This window comes from Tachypleus tridentatus, chromosome 3 (assembly GCF_004210375.1).
Source record: "Tachypleus tridentatus isolate NWPU-2018 chromosome 3, ASM421037v1, whole genome shotgun sequence".
Lineage (NCBI taxonomy): Eukaryota > Metazoa > Arthropoda > Merostomata > Xiphosura > Limulidae > Tachypleus > Tachypleus tridentatus.
This window is the reverse complement of record NC_134827.1, coordinates 75596408-75623890: the sequence shown is the minus strand read 5'-3', so window position 1 is coordinate 75623890 and position 27483 is coordinate 75596408. Positions and strand designations below refer to the sequence as shown.

The 27483-nt window shown below is 35.5% G+C and overlaps 1 protein-coding gene across 1 annotated transcript; it reads right to left on the bottom strand.

Annotated features, from left to right (window-relative positions):
• Positions 1 to 6398: 6398 nt before the first annotated feature.
• LOC143247212 (LIM domain only protein 3-like) lies at positions 6399 to 22731 on the bottom strand. Its single transcript, XM_076494898.1, has 5 exons — positions 22413 to 22731; positions 13745 to 13784; positions 12810 to 13044; positions 11017 to 11142; positions 6399 to 8745 (listed from the first exon to the last, which is right to left on the bottom strand). Exons 3-5 carry the CDS (start codon positions 12989 to 12991, stop codon positions 8538 to 8540), a joined length of 516 nt encoding a protein of 171 aa, XP_076351013.1. The 5' UTR covers positions 12992 to 13044; positions 13745 to 13784; positions 22413 to 22731; the 3' UTR covers positions 6399 to 8537.
• Positions 22732 to 27483: the final 4752 nt, after the last annotated feature.

The following is a 27483-nucleotide window of genomic DNA, read 5'->3' as shown; positions in this document are numbered from 1 at the left end:
TAGCTTTCAATACGGTTTATAGAGATCTGTCGATTAGTTTCTTCTCAGTCCATCTTCTGAAATTGAGTTTGTTGACGTGTGGAATTCTTTAATCTAGTGAAGAAAGCAAAACAAGCAAACGACCTCGAGGCCTGTGAATTATTAGGAGAAAAGAGAGGACCAGTTATTATCGTGTGCTTTGCACCGTATTTCCCGTAATGTGAGTTTGGTTATCGAAGTAACGTGTTTGTGAACAGCCAAGGAGGTGGCTGATAAACCGTAATTTTCTATACACTCTGGATAGTAGGGCCATTCTTCGAATGTGGTTACAAATCACATGTACTTCAAGCTATTTCATTTTCTCTGCACGAGTCATTTTCGCCTCATCAAAACAGCTAAAACTCGAAAAACTACTTACTACATTTTGATACACATATTCTGATTTATTTCTGTGCTGAATGAATTCACATACATATATATATAAGCACGCGCTACAACAAAGCAAATATTCGAATACCAATAAATACGAAATTTTGATAAAATATGGTAAAAGTACCTTATTCAATCATTATGATTCAATTTTTCGTCGGAAATGCTCTATGAGAAAGCCTATTTTGTGAAGCGCAGATGGGCTGTCTAAGCTATGACTACTGTGGGTATCAAACCCCGATTTTCAATGCTACAAGCCTAAAAGTTTACCACTGAGCTCACAGTGAAACGTCGTTCTCTTTTACTTAATAGCTTTAAAAGAATTGTCATTCTTAATTTAATCCCAAAAATTACATGAGGACGAACAATGATGTTTTGGTATTTAAAAATGCTAATGCTTAAGTTATGTTTTTGTACGTCTTTTAAACATGATGTAGCTTTATTATGTTACATAAAAGGAAAATGGTTGAAGGTAACGATATAAGTAACTGAAGAAACTGAAGTTAGTGGAAAGTTTAATCTTAAAGAGCATATATTGATAATTTGGTTAAATGTTTGGAGTTAGGATAAGTGTATGACTTATTCTCTGATAGCTTTTGGGAGTTAGGGTTAATGTGTGCTCATTAAACTCTCTGAGTTAGGGTTAAAATTTGGCTTGGTTAACACTTCTAGGTTAGGTTTAAAGTGTGCTAGATTAAATGTTATGACTTAAGATTAAAGAATGACTTGGTTAACACTTTTAGATTAGGTTTAAAGTGTGCTAGATTAAATGTTATGACTTAAGATTAAAGAATGACTTGGTAAACACTTCTAGGTTAGGTTTAGATAATTTTAAAAAATGTGTATATGTCAATGTGATACTTTGTTAGTCTCAAAATATCTCGCATAAATATATTACATTAGTATCTGCTCTAGGCCTACATCAGGTGATAACGAAGACTTATTTCGTTGTTGGTGGAACACTGTTTTAATGAATTATACTTGTATACATTGGTATTAGATCGATTATATTTTTAACACCGTATTCTTTATTCAGTCTGTTAGAGTTTTTCAAGAAAAAGAAAAGAATATGGGTCGTGTGCATCCACAGGGAAGGAGAGAAAAAGGAACACTTCCCTCCTGTAAAATGAGAAACATAATTATTTATTTATTTATTCAGCATATGCGTATAATTTTTATTCAATTTACAATTTCATATAATTTGTCCTACCCTCCTACCCCCTGGAAAAATTTCTGCGGACGCCAAAGATAAAGGTATTTCAACCACACTACGTGCGCCATGTTTGTAGTCGATGTCGTGTTGCGCTAAACACGGAAACCATTGTTGTCATAGTTAACGCACTATTTTTCTTAAATAACTTTATTTTCTGGGTTAGGCTTAATTTCTTGGATAACTTATAACATACGTACAGTTGGAGCTTTGCTTAAACCATCTCTGTATTCTTCATGCACTTATATTACCTTAAAAACATTCCATTAGTACTTTATATATATTTTACTTTAGTATATATCTATACTTATATATGTACCGAAAAAAAAAAAAAAAAATTTGTAGGTTCTAGAAACTTTTCCTCAAAACTGAACATCCAAAGGAACAGATTAAAATTGCTAAGACAGCCAGAGATCTGTTTAAGTATGAAAAACTAAGCCTTAAACCAAGACCATTATAAGCTCTTCCCACTGAAAAACTTATTTGTTTTTAAACTGAGTGAATGTTTCATTTATTTACAGGCCTAATATGGAAAACCCAGCCAATTTATTACAACGTAGTTGTTCGTCTTTTATTTTGAATTTTCGCAACAACTTGCACAAGGGCTACTTGGTCCAAGCCCTTCTTAACTTTAAAGTGATAATCTAGAGGGAAAACAGCAAGTCAATAACCAACTGTCAATCTCTGTGTGAAGGAATAATAGACTTTGGTCGTTCTTCTTATAGTGTCGGTAACAGAAGAATCATTATCAGATTCAACGTGTAGACACTAAGCACTAGGCTATGTTCATCTTAATATATTAAAGACCCGTAATTCATAATTTAATTACTAACAAACTGTAGTCCCCAAGTGGGACAGCGGTACGTTTATGGACTTACTGTGTTGAAATATGAGATTCATGTCCCCGGTGGACACAGCAGGTAACCCAAAATTATCTCTACTCCAAAACAAATGAATTTTTATTACTCTCTGATTAGGGCATCAACCGGATTAAATACATTCTGAGAATCAGCCATTGTCTGTTACTCGTGATTTAAACTGTTTTATTACTAATAATTACTGTACATTTTAGCAACTCTGCATGTAACACAATCATAACCTAATAGGTTTCTTTGAAACGCCAGTGTTTCGCTATAGACATGTTTTCGTAACTGTTATTGGTATATAATATTTGTGTTGCTTCTATTTCTCCTATAAACACAACAAACCACTTTAAAACGCGAAGCTATAGAGACAGCCAGACCGTGCCGTTTCTAGGGAAACGCGCTTCTGCTCGACGTGGCTCGAATTGTGTAAAAAATCACAGCGCCGTAACTGTAAACAAGAGCGGAAAATGGCGCGAATAGGAATCATTACACACTCTCTAATGAGCGGTACAATTAATTTCCTGTTTAATCTTTCTCAGAACCGGTTCTTCAAAAGCCAGGCAAACGGTTAGTGCCAGGGGGCCCATAGAAGACGCGAAGTTCCACTGCTCTGTCGAATACTTTGATAGTTTTGCACGTCACTGATTACTTGTGTATTGAAGATTGGCTGGTTGATATAATCTTGTTTAATAACACGGTTCCGTATAATCGAATGTCCACTGAAAACATCAAGACAACACTTTACCACGGTAAGTATATTGTGCGGCACAGGACGGAAACCCACGAATATATTTGGCGAGGTTGAATGGGAAAAGATCACAGCACAATGTTGAACAAAATAAGGAAACAACTCGTCTCTCTCTCCTCTTACCTATTAGTCAATGAAATGTCTTCGTTTTTATTAACAAGCAAATGCGTTGTACACGATAGCTTAGGGCTGAAATTCCCGCAGTATATATTTTTCTAAAATAGCCTGATAAGTATACCTGTTTCTTTCACCAAAGCCTTTTTCGTTTCACTGATTCACTAGTTTACTGGAGGACAGTAAAAGCGAAACAGACTTGAAACTAGAAAATAAAACAAAATGTATAACAGTTGCATAAAGAAAGAAAATGAATTTTTTATCGAATATTATTTGGATCTACGACGGTTGTATTATAAAAAACATCAGTGCATGTTTTTATAATTTTGTTTCATTTTACACCTAAAAAAATGAGAAACAAGCTATCTTGTAATTACAGTATGATACCACACAAAATTACTGTTAATTACCATGACAGTTGAAATGTCCACAATGTGCAGAGCACAGGTAGCCCATTGCGCAGCTCTGTGCTTTAAAACATCCGTCACAGTCGGAACACTTTCTCTAATACTGTGGGAGTACCGTGTGTGTATGTTTGTGTGTGTATAGCTTCTTGTTTCAATGCTAGAAAATAATATATTTAATATGAATAATATCAGGGTCCTTTAAAAACTAAATTATTTTAGATCTAGTACGAAGTGTATAACATGACCCACAAGGTCTCAGCTTGTTTCCGTATATGCTACAAGTTGGTACTGAGTAACTTTAAGATCTGAAGGAAACTTGTAAAAAACTTTAAACTTTAAGACATCTCAGACGTAAAAAGAAACTTATCACGTGAATAACACCCTATACGCGTGGGCTAAATTCTGGCGTCAGAGGCCAATAGATTTAGATGTAGCCGTCCCAAATTCTTTACTATTAACAGGCAACTCAAAGCACCCGCTGCCACAAGGGCTTTGTCCGAATCTTGAAAACTAATAACGAGATTGGCTGTTACTGCTATACCATGTACAAGGCTGAAATTGTGGGACGTGTTCAGCATCAACGTTTCTCTTACTCCAAACCTTCAAATCAGCTCTCTGACACGTTAACTATCACTCCATCCAGTAGACATTGGGCATAGCAAAAACAGTTTGTTACACTTCACCAAAATGAGAGAAATGCGTTTCGTCAGATGTACCAACCATAACACAGCTTAAAATGTTAATCAGTTACTATGTTTACTTTTTGTTGCTGTTAATAAGCTACAAAATTATATCGAATCACCGCAGGCTCGCTTTAACTATTTGAATTTATAAATTTTGAGACAGATTATTCTATTCTGGATAAATAATAGCGAGGTTTATTACAAAAAACTGTCTTGGAACCTCACCAAGTCGTTACAGTCTATGTCGTCACGTGATATACAGTCTTGGATATTCTAATTCCTTAACCTTTATGGTTTGAACTTTATAAATACTTGTATTATTAAAAGTAATATGTTCGGTGATTTCACGCTACTCACGTAACGTCAAAGAAAATGTTAAAATTTAGTTCTGATACATGCCGTTCCACACCGACTTTGTATTAGCTATGGTTTGTCGAGTAGCTTGTTGATTCCCATGATTGAACACTTTCTAATATAACTTATTACTGAATCCTCTGTGATACCAATCTTTGACATAATATCTATTTTTATGGCATCTATCAAACTTCTTAACAATTATTGCAGGATATTACGTATTATATTTATTAGATATTCAAATGCATGTCTATATATACACATATATAAATCTTTGCATATATATCTGTTTTGTTGGGACTTAAAATTTTGAATACACTATTTGCTTACAGTTAAGCGTAAAAGCCACACAAAGGGCGCTGTGCCCACCATTGATATCGAAACTTGGTTTCCAGTGTTAAAAGTCCGTTGCCTTACCGTTAATCCACCGAGATTGGATGGGGGCTCAAATATATCATATTTTGTTATTTGTTTGAACTTGCTGTTAATAATTTTTAAGAACATGTAATAATCATTTTGATACATATATGTATGTGTATCAAAACTATATATATAAACATACACATGTATTAATGTATGTGTGTATATATATATATATTAATACATGTGTTTGTTCATATATATATATGGTTTTAATACATATATCTAATTCTGATACACTTAAATGTATATATTTTAATACAATCAAACGTAGTTTTAAGGACACAGCTAGAGAGGGGATAAGCAGATATGGGTGTTCTAGCCCACATTGTCCCATATCATTACCACCCTCTATCCAGGCGTGGGAAAATGGATGTTCACGGAAAATAAATAAGATAAAACAATAATAAAAAAAGAAAGAATTAGAAAACTTGACATTAATGGGGTTGGGACAGTTAACTGTCTTTAAAGGTGACATTTCATATGATCTTTGGAAATAAATATCGAAATGTTAAGGTATTATTATATACATATATTTATATATACACATTACTATAAATAAGTATTCCGGAATTTATGACCATAGATCATACTGGGGCTGAAATGTTACCTTTAAAGACAGTTAACTGTCCCAACCCTATTAAGTTGGTGTTTTCTCCGTAATTTCTATAATTTAGATTTTTGTCTTTGAAACGTACATTTTTGTTCTAATTCTTATAATCCCGCTCCCTCGCTGGAACAGCGGTAATTCTTCGGATTTATAACATTAAAATAAGGGGTTTGATTCCCTCGGTGGACACAGCAAATAGCTCGGTGTGGCTTGGTTATAAGAAGAACAAACACATACTCTAATCCTTATAGAGGTTGTTAGAAGTTTATTTCCCTGAAATATAACAATTTCCACAACTCCAAACTTCTGTTTACAAATATATTCAGGTTGTGTGACTTATCAAGCTAATATTGGCACATTTTCCTACTTTTCGTTGATGGGAAATCGACAAAGTTTTTTGATTTTGAAAAACGTAATTAATTGTTCCACAAAATGGACAAAAGTCCATCCTAAAATGATCTGGTCTGAAAGAAGTTTCACCTGTAGCCAAAATCTCAGTGAAGGTGAGCTGTTTTAAAATCTTTGTTTAACTTCTTTCAAAGTCATAGAAATTCATCTAATACAGCCACAAGCGCAGATTATGAAACAAACACCCTGTCTATAATGTCTTTTATTTATTTTGTTTTCACACCAACTTATTACATAATGATTGTTCGTCTGCTTAAAAAAATATGCGAAACTGTTAAAAAAAACCCAACAGACTGTATTTTAAGCTTAAATTTGAAAAGTATCACAGGAGGATGTGTTTAAAAATATTTTTTTGTCCTTCAGATCCACCGGTGGGTCAACAATAAGTTTTACAATGCTAAATTCCAATTGCGTAGATTTACATTAAAAATAACGTTAACAAATGTCCTTCAGTAATTTGGTTTTAGTATCTACGAAAGATATATAGTTGAAAACAACTGGCAACAAGAATGTTCGCTTATAAACTGGAAAATAACTTGTTTATATACAATACAACTTACTTTTTTTGGAAATGCCCTGAACACACATCTAACAAATCAAAACTTATTAAGATATCAATAACCTGATATCTTATTGTATACTTAACCACGACCATAGTCATACCTTTATTTATCACCAAGATTTGATAATCTAGATGTTAAAATCCTGTGTTTCTGGTGTTTAACATGGAATACTTGTTTGTTTTTTATAATTATACATTTCTGGTCCTTAAGTTTACAATATACACACAAACACACACACACATATATATATTCCTTCTTTTTAAGTTAACAAATACGGAAATAACAATAGACATAAAATTCACTGGTAGAATACACTGAGAGCTCTACATGAACAAACATTACAAAATATAACAGCTCCTCGCTCAAGCCTAATCAGGTCTATGATAAACATATGATACGTGTAATCCTAACTTACTCCTCTCTCAGGCCTAATCAGGTCTATGATAAACATATAACACGTTAATAAAACACGTGTAGTCCAAACTTACTTTTCTCTCTGGTCTATGATAAACACATAACACATTTAGTCTAAACTTATTCTTCTCTCAAGCCTAAACATGTCTATGGTAAACACATAACACATTTAGTCTAAACTTACTCTTCTCTCAAGCCTAAACATGTCTATGGTAAACACATAACACGTTAATAACCCACGTGTAGTTCTAACTTACTCCTCTGAATTCTGTTTCTGTTTCCACTAATTGCGTTATGTTTATATACATAGATTCTTCAATCAGTTCACATGTTATAATGTAGCGTCTACGGACTTCTCCAGGTTTTCTTACATTTTCAAAGAAGATTTAATATAATAACTTAACACCAACTGTATAGATTCAGTGCCTTATTGATTATAAGCTCTGATTTCCTCATGCTTTCATTCATGGCAGTATGTGTGTGCTTCTACTCAGATTTTCATACAGAACTATTCATGTGCTTATAACCATAACTTATCAATAATTACTCATTTAGTTTGTTACGTGGACATTAATATTAAGTTTCGTTAACGGAGAGTTAACAGAATTAAAATTATTATAACAGCATTTAAAAACAAACAAACGTGAGTATTGACATTTGTTGCATAAATTCCTGTCCCTCTGGCGACGTAACAGATCTCCACAAGGCCACTTATTCTTGCGAGCTTTACGTATTGGCTTTAAGCTTTCTTCGCACAACACCTTAGGCGTGAGTTTTCTAGAAAAACCTTTAGGGTGTTCTTTAGGGATAATAAGTATTAATAAGTACCACTGATCTGCTTTTCACATGTTTTCTGAAAGGACTTTTCCACAATAATAACTTTCTTTAGTAAACTGCGACTTTTTTCTGCTTGTTGTTACACTGTCAAAGGTTCTACCACACAGTATACACACCTGTCAAAAACCTGTTCTCTCCAGTCTTATTATTTCCATGGGAGACACCTGTAAAGTATATAACTTCAAATCTCTTATCAGTTCCATGGGTATTTACAGAAATATATTTTCACCTTTTATTCCAGGCTAATGAAGTTTTTTAATGCCATATACATATATATATACATACATCGTTTTTGTTCTTCTGTCGTTAAATTCTTTAGTATAAATAATACGTCTCAGCTTTATAGAAATGAAATTTAGTACTAAAATAATATAAAGTATCGAATAATATAATATAAATAATATAAAGTATCGCTCCTTTTTGAATCCCACGACTGTACAAGTTTACAACATGATGCTGTTTACAGGATCTTTCCTGTACGGCAAAACTTTCTGTTTACCGGCCGTCATAAGGCGAATCTCCGCTCCCGTATCCACTTGACCCATCATCTCTAGGGCCGGTTTGGAGACCACGTGCTTGTTTCTTGATCTGTGATAAGCTGTTGTAATTGCAGGAAAAACTAGCAAAGAGCATTCTCTCCTCGTAGTCGTATTCACACAGTATCTTGTTCTCAAACAGATAAAACTTGTCACCAACACAAAATCTGGAAGGAATCATGTATTAAAAACAGTCCTGCACCTTCTATAGAGTTCGATATAAAACAATTGTATTCCTCACCCAGCAGATAAACAAAAATGTATTCTTATAGATCCTAAAATTTATACGCTAACCTTACTAAGAAAAACAACAAAATAAGAGAAATTATAAATGGCCCGGCATGGCCAGGAGGTTAAGCACTCCACTCGTAATCTGAAGGTCTCGGGTTCAAATCCCCGTCACACCAAACATGCTCGTTTCTTTCAGCAGTGAGAGCATTATTATGTGACAGTTAATTCCACTATTAATTAGTTAAAGAGTAGCCCAAAACTGGCTGTGAGTGGCGATGACTAGCTGCCTTCCCTCTTGTCTTTCAAAACAAACAATCTTTTAATTCACTACGTCATAATAACTGCTAGTTACTGAGTGTATAACACATCACAGTGTATATATAGTTACTAACTGGCACCAAATGACGGTCGTAGCACTTTGAATTAACTATATCCACTGCTGGCCAATGAACATAAAGAAAAAAATATGCATTTTGCGTTGTTAGATTCAACCACTTATTTGAGTAGAGTTTCGAAAAATAAAAACTTTTTTAGCATTTAATAGGGAAAATGTGAACACCATGAAATTAGCCTAAATACTAGCTGGTCAAAAGTTTAAGACCATACTGAAATGAAGCGTCAATTGGTAAACACGTAACGAAATTTAGTCATTTGTGTTCAAGAATTAACGTTGCTAACCTCTCCCACTGACATCTCCTGTGTTACATTGAGAAAAATATGGCAAAGGCTAAAAAGTTGACTGAGTTTGAACGTGACAGAATTGTCGAGCTGCAAAAGCAAAGTTTCTCTCAACGTGCCATCGCTGGTGAGATTGGGCGTAGTAAAACTGCTGTTGCAAATTTCTTAAAAGACCCTAAGGGATACGAAACGAGAATTTCAAGTGGTCGGCCCAAGAAAATTTCGCCGGCGTTGAGCAGGAGGATTCGACGGGTTGTCTGGCAAGACACCAGTCGATCGTCGAACCAGATTAAGGCCCTTACGGACGCAGAATGCAGCTCAAGAACAATAAGACGGCATCTACAAGATGTAAAGGCTTTAAAAACCGTAAACGTCTTCAAAGGCCACGCCTCCTTCCACACCACGAAACAGCTCGATTAAACTTTGCTGAGAAGCATCAAATATGACACGTAAAAAAGTGGACGAAGGTCCAGATGGATTCCATTGTTACAGGCATGATAAGGATGTCCGATCATAGACATTTTCTACACGACACAGTGGAGGAGGTTCCATCATGATCTGGGGTCCTTTTCTTTCCATGAAACAATGGAGCTTCAGGTTTTACATGGGCGTCAAACAGCAGCTTGCAACATTGGCATGTTGGAGAGAGGATTCTTATTGACTGAAGGCCCTCGCTTGTGTGGAAATGACTGGATCTTTCAGCAGAACAACGCTGCAATACACAATGCCCGCAGGACATAGGACTTTTTCCTGGCGAATAACGTGATTCTTTTGGACCATTCAGCGTGTTCGCCCGAACTGAACCCCATTGAAAATGTTTGGGGGTGGATGGCAAAGGAAGTCTATAGAAATGAACGTCAATTCCAAACAGTGCATGATCTTCGTGAAGCCATCTTCACCACTTGGAATAACATTCCAGTCATCCTTCTGTAAACGCTTATATCGATCATGCCAAAGCGAATGTTTGAAGTTATTCGCAATGACGGCGTGCAACTCACTACTGAGACCTCTTGTTGGCCATTTCCTACCCTGTTTAGGACTTCTTTTGGATATGGTCTTAAACTTTTGACCAGCTAGTATTTAGGATAATTTCATAGTGTTCAAATTTTCCCTATTAAATGCTAAAAAAGATTTTGATTTTTATTTTCCCTTTTCTTATTTTCATCTTTCAAAGCTCTACTCAAATAAATTGTTGAGCCTAACAACGCAAAATGGATATTTGTTTTTTACGTTTTGGCCTTAAGATTTTGGCCAGCAGTGTATTGATAAAGCACGGTGTAGTAAAAAAAAACATTTTTTATAAATAAAATCCGACAGTAGCAAAAAGAATTATTAGGACTTATTTAAGAGCGTTATAGAGGATATCTCCGTCCCCAGTCAGAATCTTATACATTTTAAGGGTTGGTACGATAAGGTTTAACGTGAACAAAAGAAGGTCTGTGAAATAGGATAGGTTCAATAGTTTATCAAGATTACTTTCTAATGTATACACTTAGATCAATATCAACAAACAACCAGTGCAATTCTACCTGTGGTTACACTGCTGACAAGCAAAACACTCCAAGTGATACACGTTTCCTCTGGCTCTCATCACCATCTCGAAGGCTGGGATAGTTTTGTTACAAGCTGAACATAACCCTGTTGTTCCAAATAACCTGTATTGAAAGAACAGAAAAAATCACACGATTTATCACTAAAAAACCTACCTAAGACCCTTGATAGATCTGATGGTACGATATAATTAATATGAACCAAAGACAGACAGCATCACAAAAAACTCAAGTTAATGGATATTAATATCAGTGTACTAAAGAATCGTGACTGTCAGTAAGATATTATTTTCTGTTATAGTTATGTATTTATTTTCTATGGTTACATTTGGAAAACATTTAAACACATTCTGTGGTTACTTTTAGGGAACATCTAAACGTATTCTACAATTACAATTAAGAAACATCTAAACAAGTTCGATAGTTTTGGTGTGTATTACTTGGAAACACTCTATAATTTCATTTTTTAGAAAACATCTAAACGAATTTAGATTTAGGTGCGTGTAACTGGAAAACGTCTAAACATTTTCTAGTGTTTTATTTTAGAAATATTTAAACACATTCGCGTTTTTCAAACGAGCTGTTTACCAACCTTCTTCAAAGTTAATCTAGTATTGAATTTAAGCTTATCTTCGAAAAAAATCTATACGTCAATCATTAGATTTCTGAAAGGATACACCATCGATAAATGTTTGTGGATGGTCCAAAGCCTTCAGTACAGACCGCTAGGTGGTGTGATCTCTACGCGTTTTAAAGATGGCGCAAATTCAACAAGAATCGTCTGAGGCGACGTGCAAATGAGCGAGAATTATGCACGTGTAATATGTATTAAAGATTCAATTGTAGCGTGCATGCAGCTTTTTTGAAGTGTTATAGTCGCACAAATTAGATTAGTACTTATTTAATTTTCTATGCTTTAAAACTGGATGAGTCATGAGACATTGTACAATACTGGCGTTCATAGAAGAGGCACAATTATACTCTGTAAAACATTTAGTTTTTAACTACGAAATCACTCTTGAATGACAGAAATACATCTAACATAACGGGGTCGTTCTCCCAATAGTATTGATTGCAAATAAAAAAGGTTTTAGTAATATTAGCCCTCGAGACTTACTCAAAATGCTAAGCCTATTCTGTTGAGAAAATAATATGATCCTGAGAGTCGTTTGTAAATTATTGTTTTTGGTTCGTTTTCTTTCTCAGTTCCAAAAACAAAAACACTTGTAACTGTAGTTGATAAAGTGCGTAGAAAGAGATTCTCTGTTTAATAATCCAACATATATGAATATAAATGTTTTCCTAATGTTTGTTTGTTTGTTTTGAATTTCGCGCAGAACAACACGAGGGCCATCTGTGCTACCCATTACTAATTTAGTAGTGTAAAACTAGAGGGAAGGCATCTAATCATCACCACCCACCGCCAACTCTTGGGCTACTCTTTAACCAACGAATAGTGGGATAGATCGTCACATTATAACGCCCTTACGCCTGAAAGAGCGAATGTGTTTGGTGTGACAAGGATTCGAACCCGTGACCCTCGGATTAAGAGTCAAACGCATTAACCACCTGGCCATGCCGGGTCATTTCCTAGTGAAAAACGAGTTCTCTTCATAAATAACCTATTTAACATATTAATTAACTCATAGTCACGTCGATTACCTAACATGTTCTTCTTTAATAAACCCCTCTAGCTACCGTAGTTATCAACTTCCTGTAATGGACGTTATTAATCATAAGAATAAATGTTCCATCCTTCTATACTCTCTAACCTGAGATAATCTCTCTTGCAGAGGATAAGATTAGCCTTAGTGAAAAGAGTGGAGCCAACCTCTCCCAGTTTACAGTCACAACAGGCACACGTGAGACAGTCCTCGTGCCAGAACTGGTCCAGAGCCTTTAATAGGTACCTTTCTCGGATAACTTTCTGACACCCAGCACACTCTGGTGCCATCTTATTGTTTCTTATTATCCGAGCGGAAGATTCTGTTTAAACGTCCATCAGAGCTGAAAGAGAAAAATTTGACTATTCCATGATGTAATAGTAATATTATTATAGTATAAAATAATAGTAATATAACAAAAACTGACGTATCTTTCATGTCCTAGCGCGTGCAAAGAATCGGCCGTTTCCCAGGTTATTTTGAAGTGACAACTTAGTTAATTATGATTAGCTATGACACGTACACGTTAAAGTGGAAACATTTATTCCATTTTTCTCTAAGAGTGTAGCAACTGCCACGTGACGTCATAAAGGTTTTGTTTAGAACTAAATAAAACATTAATATGATGTCCATCACAGTTTTGTGTTAACACATCTCAACTCTTAAATCCTCGTGTAGCAAGTATATTTATACCTGGAGTTTCATTACCAGTTATTAGTTCCCATAGATTGTAAATGCAGGAATTCATGGTTCGTGTGCTTTTGCCTCAAAAATGCACCGACGGTCAAGTCCTACTATAAGCTCAGACAAAAGTATTTCAAGAGTTGGCGGTGGGCTGTCTTGAACAGCTGTCATTTCTTTAATCAAAATAACGAAATGACATGTAGGCGCTGATATTTTTTATATAATATTACACGAAAAAATGTAAAAGAAACATTGTAAAAATAACGTTGCTGGTGTTCATACAATGAAAGGAAAGAAACAGCAAACAATATAAAGTGTCTAACTAAAATTTTCTTTTCAAAAGAAAGAAAAATACTTACATAAAAACGTTTCCTTTTCAAATATTTTTTTCGGACACTTCTGTGAAACAAAAAGAATATTATTTAACAAATAATTTAAAACTATCAAATATTTATAATACATACAAAGGCTAGGATTACTTTACAATCTCTTTATATTCTGAGTTTATTTATTCGATTCCTACTAGTACAAGTAGTTTCCCCTTCCCCCAGTGATACAGCGACTTGTCCGCGGACTAGCAAGCAATCCTAAAAACTGGGTTAATACCTGTGGTGGGCAGAGCACAGAGAGCTCGTTGAGTAACTTTGTGCTTAACTTCAAATAACCAACCTACTAGTAGTTTTTATCTGTTTGTTGTGGAAGAGTGTTAAAATTTGTGGGATTTAAATCTTTTAGTTTTTGTTTGATTGATTTGTTAGAAACGAATTCTGAAGGATTCTTGTTTTGTTTTTTTCTCTTCTTTCGGAAAATTTTCAAACAGCTAAAATCGGCGAGTTTGTTTTAGTATATTTCTTGATTAGACACGTTTTAGGGCCACGTGCTCTTGTAAGAACACCGAATATCTGTAGAACTTACTGATAGGGTTGTAGTACAAATTTGTATGTCAGTAGCAAGATTGCCATGTATACATCTATCTTATATCTTTTTGCTGACTTTCCTTATGCGTGGAGGTTTACTTTACTAAAGAATGGTATTGCTACATTCTGACTTATTTAACATATATCTCTAAACAATAAGTTTTATGTGCCTACACTTTCTTTCAGACGATACTTGGATGTGATATACAGATTCAGCATGAACGAAGTATGGACGGACTGTGTGTGCTTGAAGTATTCGATGTACGTTAAAGTATTGTGGCACTAAATGGCACTCCTTCAGAGCCCAATGGCACTATAATGTGAGCCAGAAATTAATTAAAACAACCCTATAAAGAAGTTTCTTTAGGACATGATTTATTTCAAAACATTTATTAACAGTTACTACGTATCAGAACATGTGTTAACAGTTACTACTAATCAGAAAGTATGTTAACTATCAGAACGTATGTTAACATAACAGTGACTAAAGATTAAAAAAAAGGCGAAAAAGAAAAATTAATACCTCCTCCTGGTGTGAAGGAATGTATGTATTTATATATGTATTTTACAAAAATTTAAGGCATAAATTTTAAAGCGAAGTATTAAAGAAACGTATAAGCGATTAAACCCTAAAACAAAATAATACTATATTAAAATCACCTAAATTTTATACGTAAATATTACAAAACCAGATCCTACTTACCAAAACAAAGTCATAATCTGACTTCCATATGGTTTTAATGCACCTCACGAAATGTATTACTTAAATAGATATACCGTCTACGTACTACTGCTCTCCAGTTTTGTCTTTTTTAGTTTCCGCTAAATCTCCTCACTAATAACCTAATTAACGCTGATAATGGTCATTTCTTATTATACTCTGCCCTTTTTTTAAGCCTATGTCTATGCCTGGCGCGAAAGAAAACCAAACTAGTTAAAAGCATTCACTGCGCTTGGAGATTATAACAACAAATGTAAACAGAATTATACTCTAAAGCGAACCCATGTTTTGTTTCGTTGTGTTTTGTTGTTTTCTTCTTTCGAACTCCCGATGGAATGTTGTCACATTGTTACTCACTGACGGTGAACCTGTTAGGCACGTGTAACTTTGGATCTTTGTATTTAAAAAAAAAAAAAAAAGCGTGCCCTTTTCCCTATTGGTACGGAACAGGTTCACCGGAGAAAGTGGAAGGAAAAACCTGTCTGGGCGACACATTTAACAAGGCTGATCCATTAGACAAGAGTAACACATTTCGAGCGAACGGCGCTGTGTCCAGAGGTGGTTGACTGATAGCGCCGCCCGTGGTACTAAATGCGTTTCAACATCAGTCTTCCATCTCTGTTTCTAGAGCTCTTACAGTTAAAATCGGCTGAGAGAAAGACTGAACAAGGAAGACACTGGTCGACTCTAATGCATTAGTTTCGGTTTCCTCCTTTCTTGTTCAAAGTCCATCTTGAAAAGAAACGAGAAACGTGCCTAGCAAGTCTGAGGCAGTAGCCAATGTAACATAACGTATTAACGCGGCATGCTGTTGTGTCCTTTATAGGAGACGCTACATTCTCAATAGAGAAAACATCGAGATGTGAACTTCCACTCCGTGATTAGATAGTTCGTTTATTCAGTGCCTGAGATCCTATTGTCCACGTACTTCTTCAAAAAGGACAAGAAAACAGAATGCATTGTATGGTTTCAAACCTCTTTCTCCCACCTCCGATGGGTCAGCGATACTTTTGGTGGCTTATAACGCTAAACGTTCGAGTTTCGATACCCGCTAAAGGTAGAACACATATCTTTTCGTGTAGTTCTTTGCTTAACAACAAACAAAAACAAAGATCCCATCCACTTTTCTGGACAATGACCGATGTAAAAAGAACATTTGTGATTACCATTTTTGTCGTTTTATATTAAATAAATTAAAAACGTTTTCCAAATAAACACTTCTTTATTCTTAGTTCCATCCCTAGGTGAAAATGTACATCTGAAACTTAACTTTTATATTTAGACTTTCTTACAAGTTAGCATACAGGACAACTCACAAAAGCTGTAATGGGTTTTAAACAAGACCCAAAACACGAACAATTTCGAATAGTTTACTACTCATCAAGAATTTTTTGTTGTTTTGTTAACCCCGCGCAAAGCTACATGAGGGTTATCTGCGGTAGCCGTCCCTAATTTAGTAGTGTAAAAAACTACGGGGAATGTAGCTAGTCATCGCAACCCACTATCAACTCTTAGGCTACTCTTTTACCAAAGAATAGTGGGATCGACACTAGCATTATAACGTCTCCAAGGCTGAAAGGACGAGCATGTTTGGTGTGATGAGGATTCGAATCCGCGAACCTCAGATTACGAGTCGAGGACCTTAACCACCTCGCCATGTCGGGCCCTCTTCAAAAGAAAAAAAGCGCTCGAGTTTTGCGTCTTGTTTGAAAACCATTCCATGTGTTATTTCTAGTATGTCAAATATTTCTAAGATGTAATGATAATCTAACATATAAAACACTGAAATGCTCGTCACCACACATTTTTATAAATACATTTCAAAAACACACTAAATAACCAGCTTCAGGATAAGTAATCTTAAAAACCTCTCAGGCGAGAAGCGGTTCGTCATACCCACAATAAAGAACCGATACCTTAGAACTGAAGCCTGACGAACATTCTCTGCCCAAAATACGACACAGTAAAGGTTTTAATTCAGACATCACATGTTTCAATCTCGTTTATTCCTGTGGGATTGCAGTTAACGTTTCGACCACTTTTACGTATATAAAAATGCGTTCATTTATGTACATATATATGCTAGTGTGCGTAACGTTATATAAATATCAAATGTTTGTATATAAATAATTTCTCGTTTACGAAAATCCTACAATGGTTCGATAACAAGGGTGGCCAAACTCTGACATATAATGTTAATCCTACAATGGTTCGATAACAAGGGTGGCCAAACCGCGGCTCTCTGACATATAATGACAAGGGTGGCCAAACTCTGACATATAATAACAAGGGTGGCCAAACTCTGACATATAATGACAAGGGTGGCCAAACCTGACATATAATGACAAGCGGCTCTCTGACATATAATAACAAGGGTGGCCAAACTCTGACATATAATGACAAGGGTGGCCAAACTCTGACATATAATGACAAGGGTGGCCAAACTCTGACATATAATAACAAGGGTGGCCAAACTCTGACATATAATGACAAGGGTGGCCAAACTCTGACATATAATGACAAGGGTGGCCAAACTCTGACATATAATGACAAGGGTGGCCAAACTCTGACATATAATAACAAGGGTGGCCAAACTCTGACATATAATAATAAGGGTGGCCAAACTCTGACATATAATAACAAGGGTGGCCAAACTCTGACATATAATGACAAGGGTGGCCAAACTCTGACATATAATAACAAGGGTGGCCAAACTCTGACATATAATGACAAGGGTGGCCAAACTCTGACATATAATGACAAGGGTGGCCAAACTCTGACATATAATGACAAGGGTGGCCAAACTCTGACATATAATGACAAGGGTGGCCAAACTCTGACATATAATGACAAGGGTGGCCAAACTCTGACATATAATGACAAGGGTGGCCAAACTCTGACATATAATGACAAGGGTGGCCAAACTCTGACATATAATGACAAGGGTGGCCAAACTCTGACATATAATGACAAGGGTGGCCAAACTCTGACATATAATGACAAGGGTGGCCAAACTCTGACATATAATGTGCGAATATGTTGGCTGAGCTTCTTTTTACATCACGATTAATATAAAAGATAAATAAAAAAATGTTCAAGATTTATACTTATTTACTGTGTGAAATTTCGGATCAGCAAGGATTGCACGAGAATTGTACTGGAGAATCAGTAATCATACAAGCCGATGCTGACAATGGTAGTTTTAGTGGGTGTGGTTTGCGATAGCGTGACTGTGGCGTGTGTGGCTGTGTTGCGGGCGAAGTTAACGGAGTGTAGTGTGATACTGGGTTCTGTAGAGTTTGATTGCGTTGAGCGTGTTGGACCTTATTGTTTCTTTTCACTTTAATCTTTTAGAAGTGTCTGTGAAAATTTTGTGAAGGAAGATGACGTCATCAAATTAAAAGAAGCGAAAGTGTGAAGATAAAAACAGAAATTTTAGAACAGAGTGGGAGGAAGATTTTGCACTCATCGTTAAAGGAGGTAAACCTTTGTGTCTTATCTGCAATGTGCTACTCAGTCATTACAAAACCAGTAACTTGAAACGCTACTATGAAACAAATCACAAAAACATTTAGACTGATTATCTACCTAAATCAGAATTACGGAAAAAAAGTTAACTGTGTTAAGATCATCACTAAATAGCCAGCAGACACTGTTGACAACGTTCAGTAAGGAAGTTGATACAACGACTGAAGCTAGTTTTGTTATATCATGGAATATTGCTCGTGCTAAACGCCCATTTTCTGATGGTAAATTTGTTAAGAAGAATATAGCTGAAGTAGTTGCAGTGTTAGATCCAAATAACACAAACTTCAGCGAATAATAGCACAAACACCAGCTTCACGCCTGTCTAGAGAGAGACGTTTCTCCCAGATCAGTACTGATGTTGCATGCAAAATGATTTAAAGAATTCCCTTGCATTTAGCTTAGCCCTTGACGAATCTACAGACATACAAGGCAACCCACAACTGGTGGTATTTGTTCGTTATGTTTCCTCTGATGTAACTGTGAAAGAAGAGATGTTGGACTAGTTGCACTAAAAGAAACAACTCGTGATGTTGACATTAAAACTACGCTTGACAGAGTCTTAGCAAATGCTGATATTCCACTGGATAAACTCGTCTGTGTTGCAACAAATGAAGCATCTGCAATGGTGGGGAAAAAGCAGGATTAATTGCATTTATGAAAAGTGATTCCAGCCCTCCAGAGTTGCTTTCTGTTCATGGCATTATTCATCGCGAACATCTGGCAGCCAGATACTTCAATTATGAAGATGTTATGAAATTTGTTCCTGAAATTGAGAATTCCTTACGCTTAGATGGGAAAAAACACAGATAAACTACTTACATTAAATACAGATCTACTTGTACTAAATACAGATAAACTACTTTCATTAAGTACATATTTACTGGCCCTAAATACAGATAAACCACTTACATCAAGTATAGATATACTGGTATTAAATACAAATAAACTATTTACATTAAGTACAGATATACTGGTATTAAATACAGATAAACCACTGACAACAAGTACAGATATACTGGTATTAAATACAGATAAACTACTTACATTAAGTACATATCTACTGGTATTAAATACAGATAAATTACTTACATTAAGTACATATCTACTGGTATTAAATACAGATATACTATATACATTAAGAAACGATATTCTGGTACTAAATACAGATAAACTACTTTCATTAAGTACATATTTACTGGTACTAAATACAAATAAACCACTTACATTAAATACAGATCTGTTGATATTAAATACAGATAAACTACTTACATTAAGCACAGGTATACTGGTTCTTAATAGAGATAAACTACTTCATTAAGTACATATTTACTGGTACTAAATACAGATAAACTACTTACATAAAGTAAAAAAATCAATGAGTTTGTATTAAACATGTATTAATAACTTAGTTTTAAACATATATTAGTTTTAAATATGTATTACGCATCAACTGGTTTTAATGCATACAGTATCCATATATATGACTTGTAAATACACACAATATCTTTTCCTACATTCTAATTATACATACTATAAAGTTAGAATAATAAATATAAATACATTTTGTTATGAACACATGTAATATTACTTTTTTAATTATAAACATATTGATAATAAACATTCACAATACGTACTAACATAAATATTTTCATAATAAACAAACATAACGTCCTTAGTTGCAAGTAACAAAATATTTTGAATTACAAATTACCAAAGTATATCTTTCTAAAACTACCAGTGAACAAAATGTACATAGTATCTATTATAATGACTTGTTGTTATCGTGTGGTATCTGTTACAATTGTTACCAGTATGGTATTATCACATGGTATCTAGATTAAAAATCATCAGGGGTCCGACTTGACCGGGTGATTAGCGACTCGTAATCTGAGAATCGTGGGTTCGAATCCCCATCATATCAAACATGTTTGCCCTTTCAGCCATGTAAGCATTGTTCTTTTACGGTCAATCCTACTATCCGTTGATAAAAGAGTAGCCCAAGAGTTGATGGTGGGTGGTGATGACTAGCTTGTTTTGGTTTGTGAATTTCGCACAAAGCTACTCGAGGGCTATCTGTGCTAGCCGTCCCTAATTTAGCAGTGTAAGACGAGAGGAAGGCAGCTAGTCATCACCACCCACCGCCAACTCTTGGGTTACTCTTTTACCAACGAATAATGGGATTTACTGTCACATTATAACGACCCCACGGCTGAAAGGGCGAACGTGTTTGGCGCGACGGGGATGCGAACCCGCGACCCTCAGATTACGAGTCGCACGCCTGGCCATGCCGGGCCAAAAAAATGGGTTATCTGTGCTCTGCCCACCACTGGTATCGAAACCCGGTCTTTAGCGTTGTAAGTCCGCAGACATACCGCTGAGCCAGTGGTGGGCGATAACTAGCTCCCTTCTCTGTAGTCATACACTGCTAAACCAGGGACAGCAAGCGCAGCTCGGCCCTCGTGCAGCTTTGCGCGAAATTCAAACCAATTAGAAATTTTATCATCTTTTGTGAAATTCAGAAATCAAACACAAAAGTGTAAGAGTTGCAGTTCTTTCGAGTGTTACTGTCAAACAAAGAATATTATAAAACTCGTGGTACTTGTGTAAAATAAATGGCATTTAGTTCAGTCATCAGAAGATAAAAGCTGTTTTAGGAGATAGAAAGTTTTAGACGATTTATCAGTGATGATTTTAGTGTTTGTTTTAGACGATTTATCAGTGATGATTTTAGTGTTTGTTTTAGACGATTTATCAGTGATGATTTTAGTGTTTGTTTTAGACGATTTATCAGTGATGATTTTAGTGTTTGTTTTAGACGATTTATCAGTGATGATGAGTTTTATTAGACGATTTAGTGTTTGTTTTAGACGATTTATCAGTGATGATTTTAGTGTTTGTATTAGTTTATCAGTTTGTGTTTGTTTTAGACGATTTATCAGTGATGATTTTAGTGTTTGTATTTGACGATTTATCAGTGATGATTTTAGTGTTTGTATTTGATGATTTTATGTTTGTTTTAGACAGTGATGATTTTAGTGTTTGTATTTTTATCAGTGAAAGTGTTTGTTTTAGACGATTTATCAGTGATGATTTTAGTGTTTGTATTTGAAAAACAGATAATTGTGATCGTGATTTATAAAGAATTTGCAATATCGGATTATAAATATTAAGTCCGTTTTTTTGTGTTTTTTCTCTCTTGAATGGCCACGTGGTTAAGGCGCTCGACTTGTAATCCGAGGGTCATGGGTTCGAATCCTCGTCACATCAAACATACTCGCTTTTCCAGCCGTGGGGGCATTATAAAGTGATGGTGAATCCCACTATTCGTTGGTAAAAGAGTATCTCAAGAGCTGGCAGTGGGCGGTGATGACTTGCAGCCTTTCATCTAGTCTTACACTGCTAACTTACGGACGGCTAAACACAGATAGCCCTCGTGTAGCTTTGCGTGAAATTCAAAAGAAACCAAACTATTCCCCTGAATACGAAATATTAACAGAAAAATCACGTTTTTTTTACGTAAAAAACATACGTCTGACAAACAAAATCAAATCGTCTATTACTTATAAATTATGAGACGTCTAGCCCTTAAATCCTCGAGTAGCTTTGCACGAATTTCAACAAAACAAATAATCTATCTGTCTGTCCGTCTCTCTGTTTTGTATATCTCTTATTCTACACTGTAAGAACATGGTTATTTATCAGTTTCGAAAGATAAGTTTCTTGATTAGCTAGTAATGGAATTATATTTTTATGTTTCTTTTAGTACTTCAACGTTCAATAAATAAACAAGTCAGGTCTTGTAACGAAGCTATCGAAGACAATTTTTAAAATGATTCACTTTAAGCTTATTACCACACTCACTTGTAAAATTTTCTCGTTGTCTTTTCTTTTAGAATATCATAAGGTGAAGGATCTGGAATTTGCCAAGTTCAATGTTGATAAATAGTTCACTCGTGACAAAAAAGGAACAGTTATTGTCACTAATACCGTACAAAATACAAGCAGTACTTTCAGTTGCCTCCACACAAAATCATCTCGATTCTCTGCTGACAATTCTTCGGGTTCTCGGCGATCGTTAACGCCGAAGAGGTTCCGTGTAAGCCGCTAGCAAACCTTTTATATTTAGTTCTCTGGCTTTCTCTTATCAGTCCGTGCACTAACAGTGTTCTAGCAATTTACAGTGTCTCGCTGTTTACCGTGCAGGTCACTAGAGGGTACTCGTGACGCGTCATTTGATACGTCACGTGACTCTATTGATTAAAACGTCAGAAAATGTTCCTCTGCCGTAGTGACAACAAACAGGCACAAGTAGCCGCACGAGTTCAATAAAAATCAAACAATTTAATATTAGCAAATTAAAATATATAATTAACGAGTATCATATTTTGCCAATCTTTTAATTGAGTAAATATCAAATAAGTCTCCAGTTACAAAAATATTGGTCCAAATATGTAAAATCTAAAACGTATAGGAAGGTAAACAAAACAAAGAATTTACGAAAAATTTGGTTTTCTTTTAAATACATGAATAATTATGCAGATTAGGTTATTGTAGCAGTCGCTGATTCATTTGGTTTTAATTATTTATTTGTTTTTATCTTGTTTTTTTAAACTTAGTCCAGAAACTAGAAATTGTTATAACGGTAGTTTTAATTGAGCAGTAAGTTTATGTGCTGACAGCTCTAAGATTCAAGGATTGATTCCGTTAAGTGGATAGTGTATTGTATACCTCCCAGCGGTTCAGTAGCGAGTCTGAGAGCTTACAGCGTTAAAAACAATCGAGTTTCCATAAATATGGCGAACACAGCACAGATAGTCAATTGTACGTAACAACAAACAATATTAGGACAAAAGTAGTAAAATCCATAAAATACGAAGTTTGTTATATCATAAATATATCGGTTCTGTATACCACAAATAAATAACAACACTTTCGATAATAGAAACTAAATTTAAGGATGGCTGATGCAGAAATGCAAACCATTACGATTTGAGCGTAATCATTACAATTTTGGTGTATACATTACGACTATACGCTCATACAGACAAATATTACGACTTGTTGCAACTCCCAAATTATTATATATTATATAGGTCTATACAATAAAGTAATAAGTTGTTCCCCAGGGCTTTAAAGGGGTGAAAAGAAAATTTCTAGTGAGATACAAATAAATTTTGATAATAAATAAAAGACATAGTCCAAATGGCTACTTGCGATAATCATGTTGGTGCTTGAAATAATAAAAAAATATTTGTATCTCCGACGTCTACCAATAGTTAGAGTGCGGTGCTTCTCCATACTGGGTGCGTGGGGGAATTCATAGTTACGTCATCAGTGTTTGTCAGCCAATCAGCGCTCGCGTAGATGGATATTTCTCGTTTTCTAAGCGGCATAGAAACACCAATGTGATCGTTTTCAAGATGGAAAAAAAGAGGCCTCGTTCACCAGAGTGTCTTGTTTCTGGCAAATCTAAAAGGACTAAAACTGTGAATCAAAAATTTAGGAAAAAGTATAGTGCAAAATATCCGGTCATTGCATCGAAAGTCAGTAACAGTCATGCGTTTTGTACAGTTTGTCACATCGATTTTTCTGTGGCGCATGGCGGGATAAACGATTGTTCCAGACATACAAAATCGGCATCTCACCAACAAAAGGCTGAGGCAAAGACAAAAACGATGCAGATAACGACATTTATGAGTAAGAATTCAAAACTATTACAATAAGTGTCATAAACATGATATAAACTAGTCCTTACACAAAGGCTTTTTCTGCTTACTGTTTATGCATGTTCAATGTTGTTTTACCAGTATGTTTGTTACTCTGAACTAAATAAAAGACATAATTTGAAAACAATTTTTTAAATTTATTTATTAAATACACAAAACACAGTCATAAATGAGCAATCTATAGCAGTAATAAATAATAATAGTTATAATAATAATATAGTGATAAACAGCTTAGAAACATTGGTCAGGCTTAGTAGCCGCTAATGATAAAGGGCTCTGTTTACAATCATTACGCTCAGTCATTTGAAATATTTGGCATCTCTGCTAATGTCAGTCATTCTAAAAGTGCGTACTACAGTGTATTTATTACAATAGTTTACAGATGTTATAGGATGCTGAGTTTTTAAACATTTAATGTAAAACTGGAATGAAACTTGAGGCGCTAAAACTCTGAAATTTAGAAGTAAAAAAAATGTTTAAAACTGGGTTAAATGTAGAGATGGCTGATATCCATCCTTCAAAAACAATGTAAACAAGATAATAGGGATATCATTTGTATTATTCATATATAATAACATAGGTACACAGTGTATTAGAATGTTAACAGATAGAAATAGTATAGATTAAACTCGATTGTGACTGAATAGTTATATATATGTATACGAGGTCTGTTAAAGAAATACGCGAACTGACGTCATAAAACAAAATGTACTTTATTTAGAAGTTACAGATCTGGAACCCCTTCAAAGTACTCTCCTCCCCAACGCACACACTTATCCCAACGGTGTTTCCACTTGTTGAAACAGTCCTGGTACGCTTCTTTTGTAATGTCCTCCAGCTCCTTCGTCGCATTTGCCTTAATCTCGGGAATCGTCTCAAATCTTCTTCCTTTCAAGGGTCTTTTGAGTTTGGGGAACAAGAAAAAATCGCAAGGAGCTAGGTCAGGTGAGTAGGGGTGGGTGGGGAAGAACAGTGATCGAGTGTTTGGCCAAAAACTCACGAGTTCTCAGGCACAAATTTCGCAGCAACGCGGTGCATCTTCAATTTTTCGGTCAAAATCTCGTAACAAGATCCAACTGATATCCCACACTCTTCAGCAAGCTCCTTGACAGTCAGACGTCGATTTGCCCGCACCAGGGTGTTGATTTTGTCGACGTGTGGGTCGTCAGTTGACGTGGAAGGACGTCCAGGACGCTCATCATCTTCAATGGACTGTCGACCATCCTTAAAACGTTCATGCCACTTGAAACATGCCGTACGCTTCATAGCAACATCACCGTAAGCCGTGTTAAGCATAGCAAAAGTTTCAGTCGCAGATTTTCCAAGTTTAACACAAAATATCACAGCAAGTCGTTGCTCCTTCAGGTCATTCATTCTGAAATCCGCCAAACGAAAAAATCGCACTTCACTTAAAACCGCGTAGCTAATACACAAATGAAGATAGCTGCAATCGGGAAATGGCGTCGTAATCAGCTGATCTGTGCGAACCTAGCGACACCAAGCGGATTCCCCTGGAACCAACTGGAGCCGCGCAATTCAAACAGTCCGCTTTTTTTTTTAACAGCCCTCGTATATACACTAATGCAGTGTATACCTATTGCACTAACGTAAGTAAGGCCACAGTAACAATTTGCTTCGGTTTGTTTTGAATTTCGCGCAAAGCTACTCCAGGGCTATCTGCGCTAGCGGGCCATAATTTTGCAGTGTAAGATTTTTGAGCTACTCTTATACCAATGAACAGTGGGATTGACCGAAACATTATAACGCCCCCACGGCTGAAAGGGCGAGCATGTTTGGTGTTACGAGGATTCGGACCCGCGACCCTCAGATTACGAGTCGAGTGCCTTAACCACCTGGCCATGCCGGGCCATCACAGTAACATAGAATCCAGTATAATAACTGTGTATTGCTATAGAAGAATCCCTACTTCTAGTGACTGTGTATTGCTATGGAAAAATCCCTGCCTCTAGTGACTGTGTATTGCTATGGAAGAATCCCTGCTCCTAGTTGGTTAGTTTTAACGAGGATAAAACAACAACGTCAGAAAAGTCCAGAACCATCTGGTATCACAAACACTTCAACGAATTTTACGGAATTTGTTCCTCGTGCTGTTTTGATTTACAGCGTAATTAATTAGACCGACTCAGGTTTTGACAGTGCCATAATTAGTCACGTGTCTGAAATTAAGGAAATCTTCAAATCACCGTGTACGGTTGTTTGTTGGAAAATAAATCGCTTTTGTATATACAAACGAACCCTTTAAGTTGTAAAGACTAAATATTTTTTATTGTTATAACTTTAAATCTAATAACAAGACGTTTTTGTATTTTTATAAATACGAACTTGTTTGCTATATTGTTTTAAAGAGCATTTTCTCACTCTAAGTTTCTTTTATGTGTAAATATAAGGCCACGATTTTTGTAACTTGCAAGTATAAACAAAGTTATTTTAAAACTAATTAATATGATCGTGATCTGCTCGCACTATATATACATTCTTTCAACGACACTTAGTAGCAGTAAAATTAATAGTATATACAAAAAACTAGTTTGTTTGTTTTCTTAGATTTCAGAGACTCAAATCCAAATATATATAAAACGTTCATACGAATAGATTAATATTTTAAAACTCAAATGTACACAAGCAATAATTGTTTTCGTATTGATCTTTGTTTTGAATTTCGCGCAAAGTTACACGAGGGCTATCCGCGCTAGCCGTCCATAATTTAACAGTGTAAGACTAGAGGAAAGGCAGCTAGTCATCACCACCCACCCAGCTCTTGGGCTACTCTTTTACCAAGAAATAGTGAGACTGACCAAAATTTTATGACGCCCTCACGGCTGAAAAGGTGAGCATGTTTGGTGTGACAGGGATTCGAACCCGCAACCCTCAGATTAAGAGTCGAGTGCCTTAACTAACTGGTCATGCCGGGCTTCGTAGAGGCTTTTTTAAAATAACAATTTACTTTGTCATAACTGCAATATTTGATACCTATAAATCTGACAAAATACCTCTAATCTTTTAACTTAATTTTTGTACGATTTTTCTTTTATTCACTTCCAAGAGTTATTGAGTAATGGAAATGGTTACTCCTCTATTAGTTTCGCTGTATTCGGATTCTTCACGCTAGCCGTTCCGTAACTTAGAATTAACAGACGACAAAGAAGTTAGGTAACAAACAGCACCCGCTATCAACTCTGAAATAT

What these genes read in the sequence shown, in the direction of transcription:
- LOC143247212 (XM_076494898.1), bottom strand. Translation starts at nt 12,991, where the DNA reads ATGGCACCAGAGTGTGCTGGGTGTCAGAAAGTTATCCGAGAAAGGTAC. An exon ending in TGCAAGAGAGATTATCTCAG is followed by an intron (nt 11,143 to 12,809) that starts GTTAGAGAGTAT and finishes CTTTCAATACAG; the next exon opens with GTTATTTGGAACAACAGGGT. An exon ending in TGTCAGCAGTGTAACCACAG is followed by an intron (nt 8,746 to 11,016) that starts GTAGAATTGCAC and finishes GATTCCTTCCAG; the next exon opens with ATTTTGTGTTGGTGACAAGT.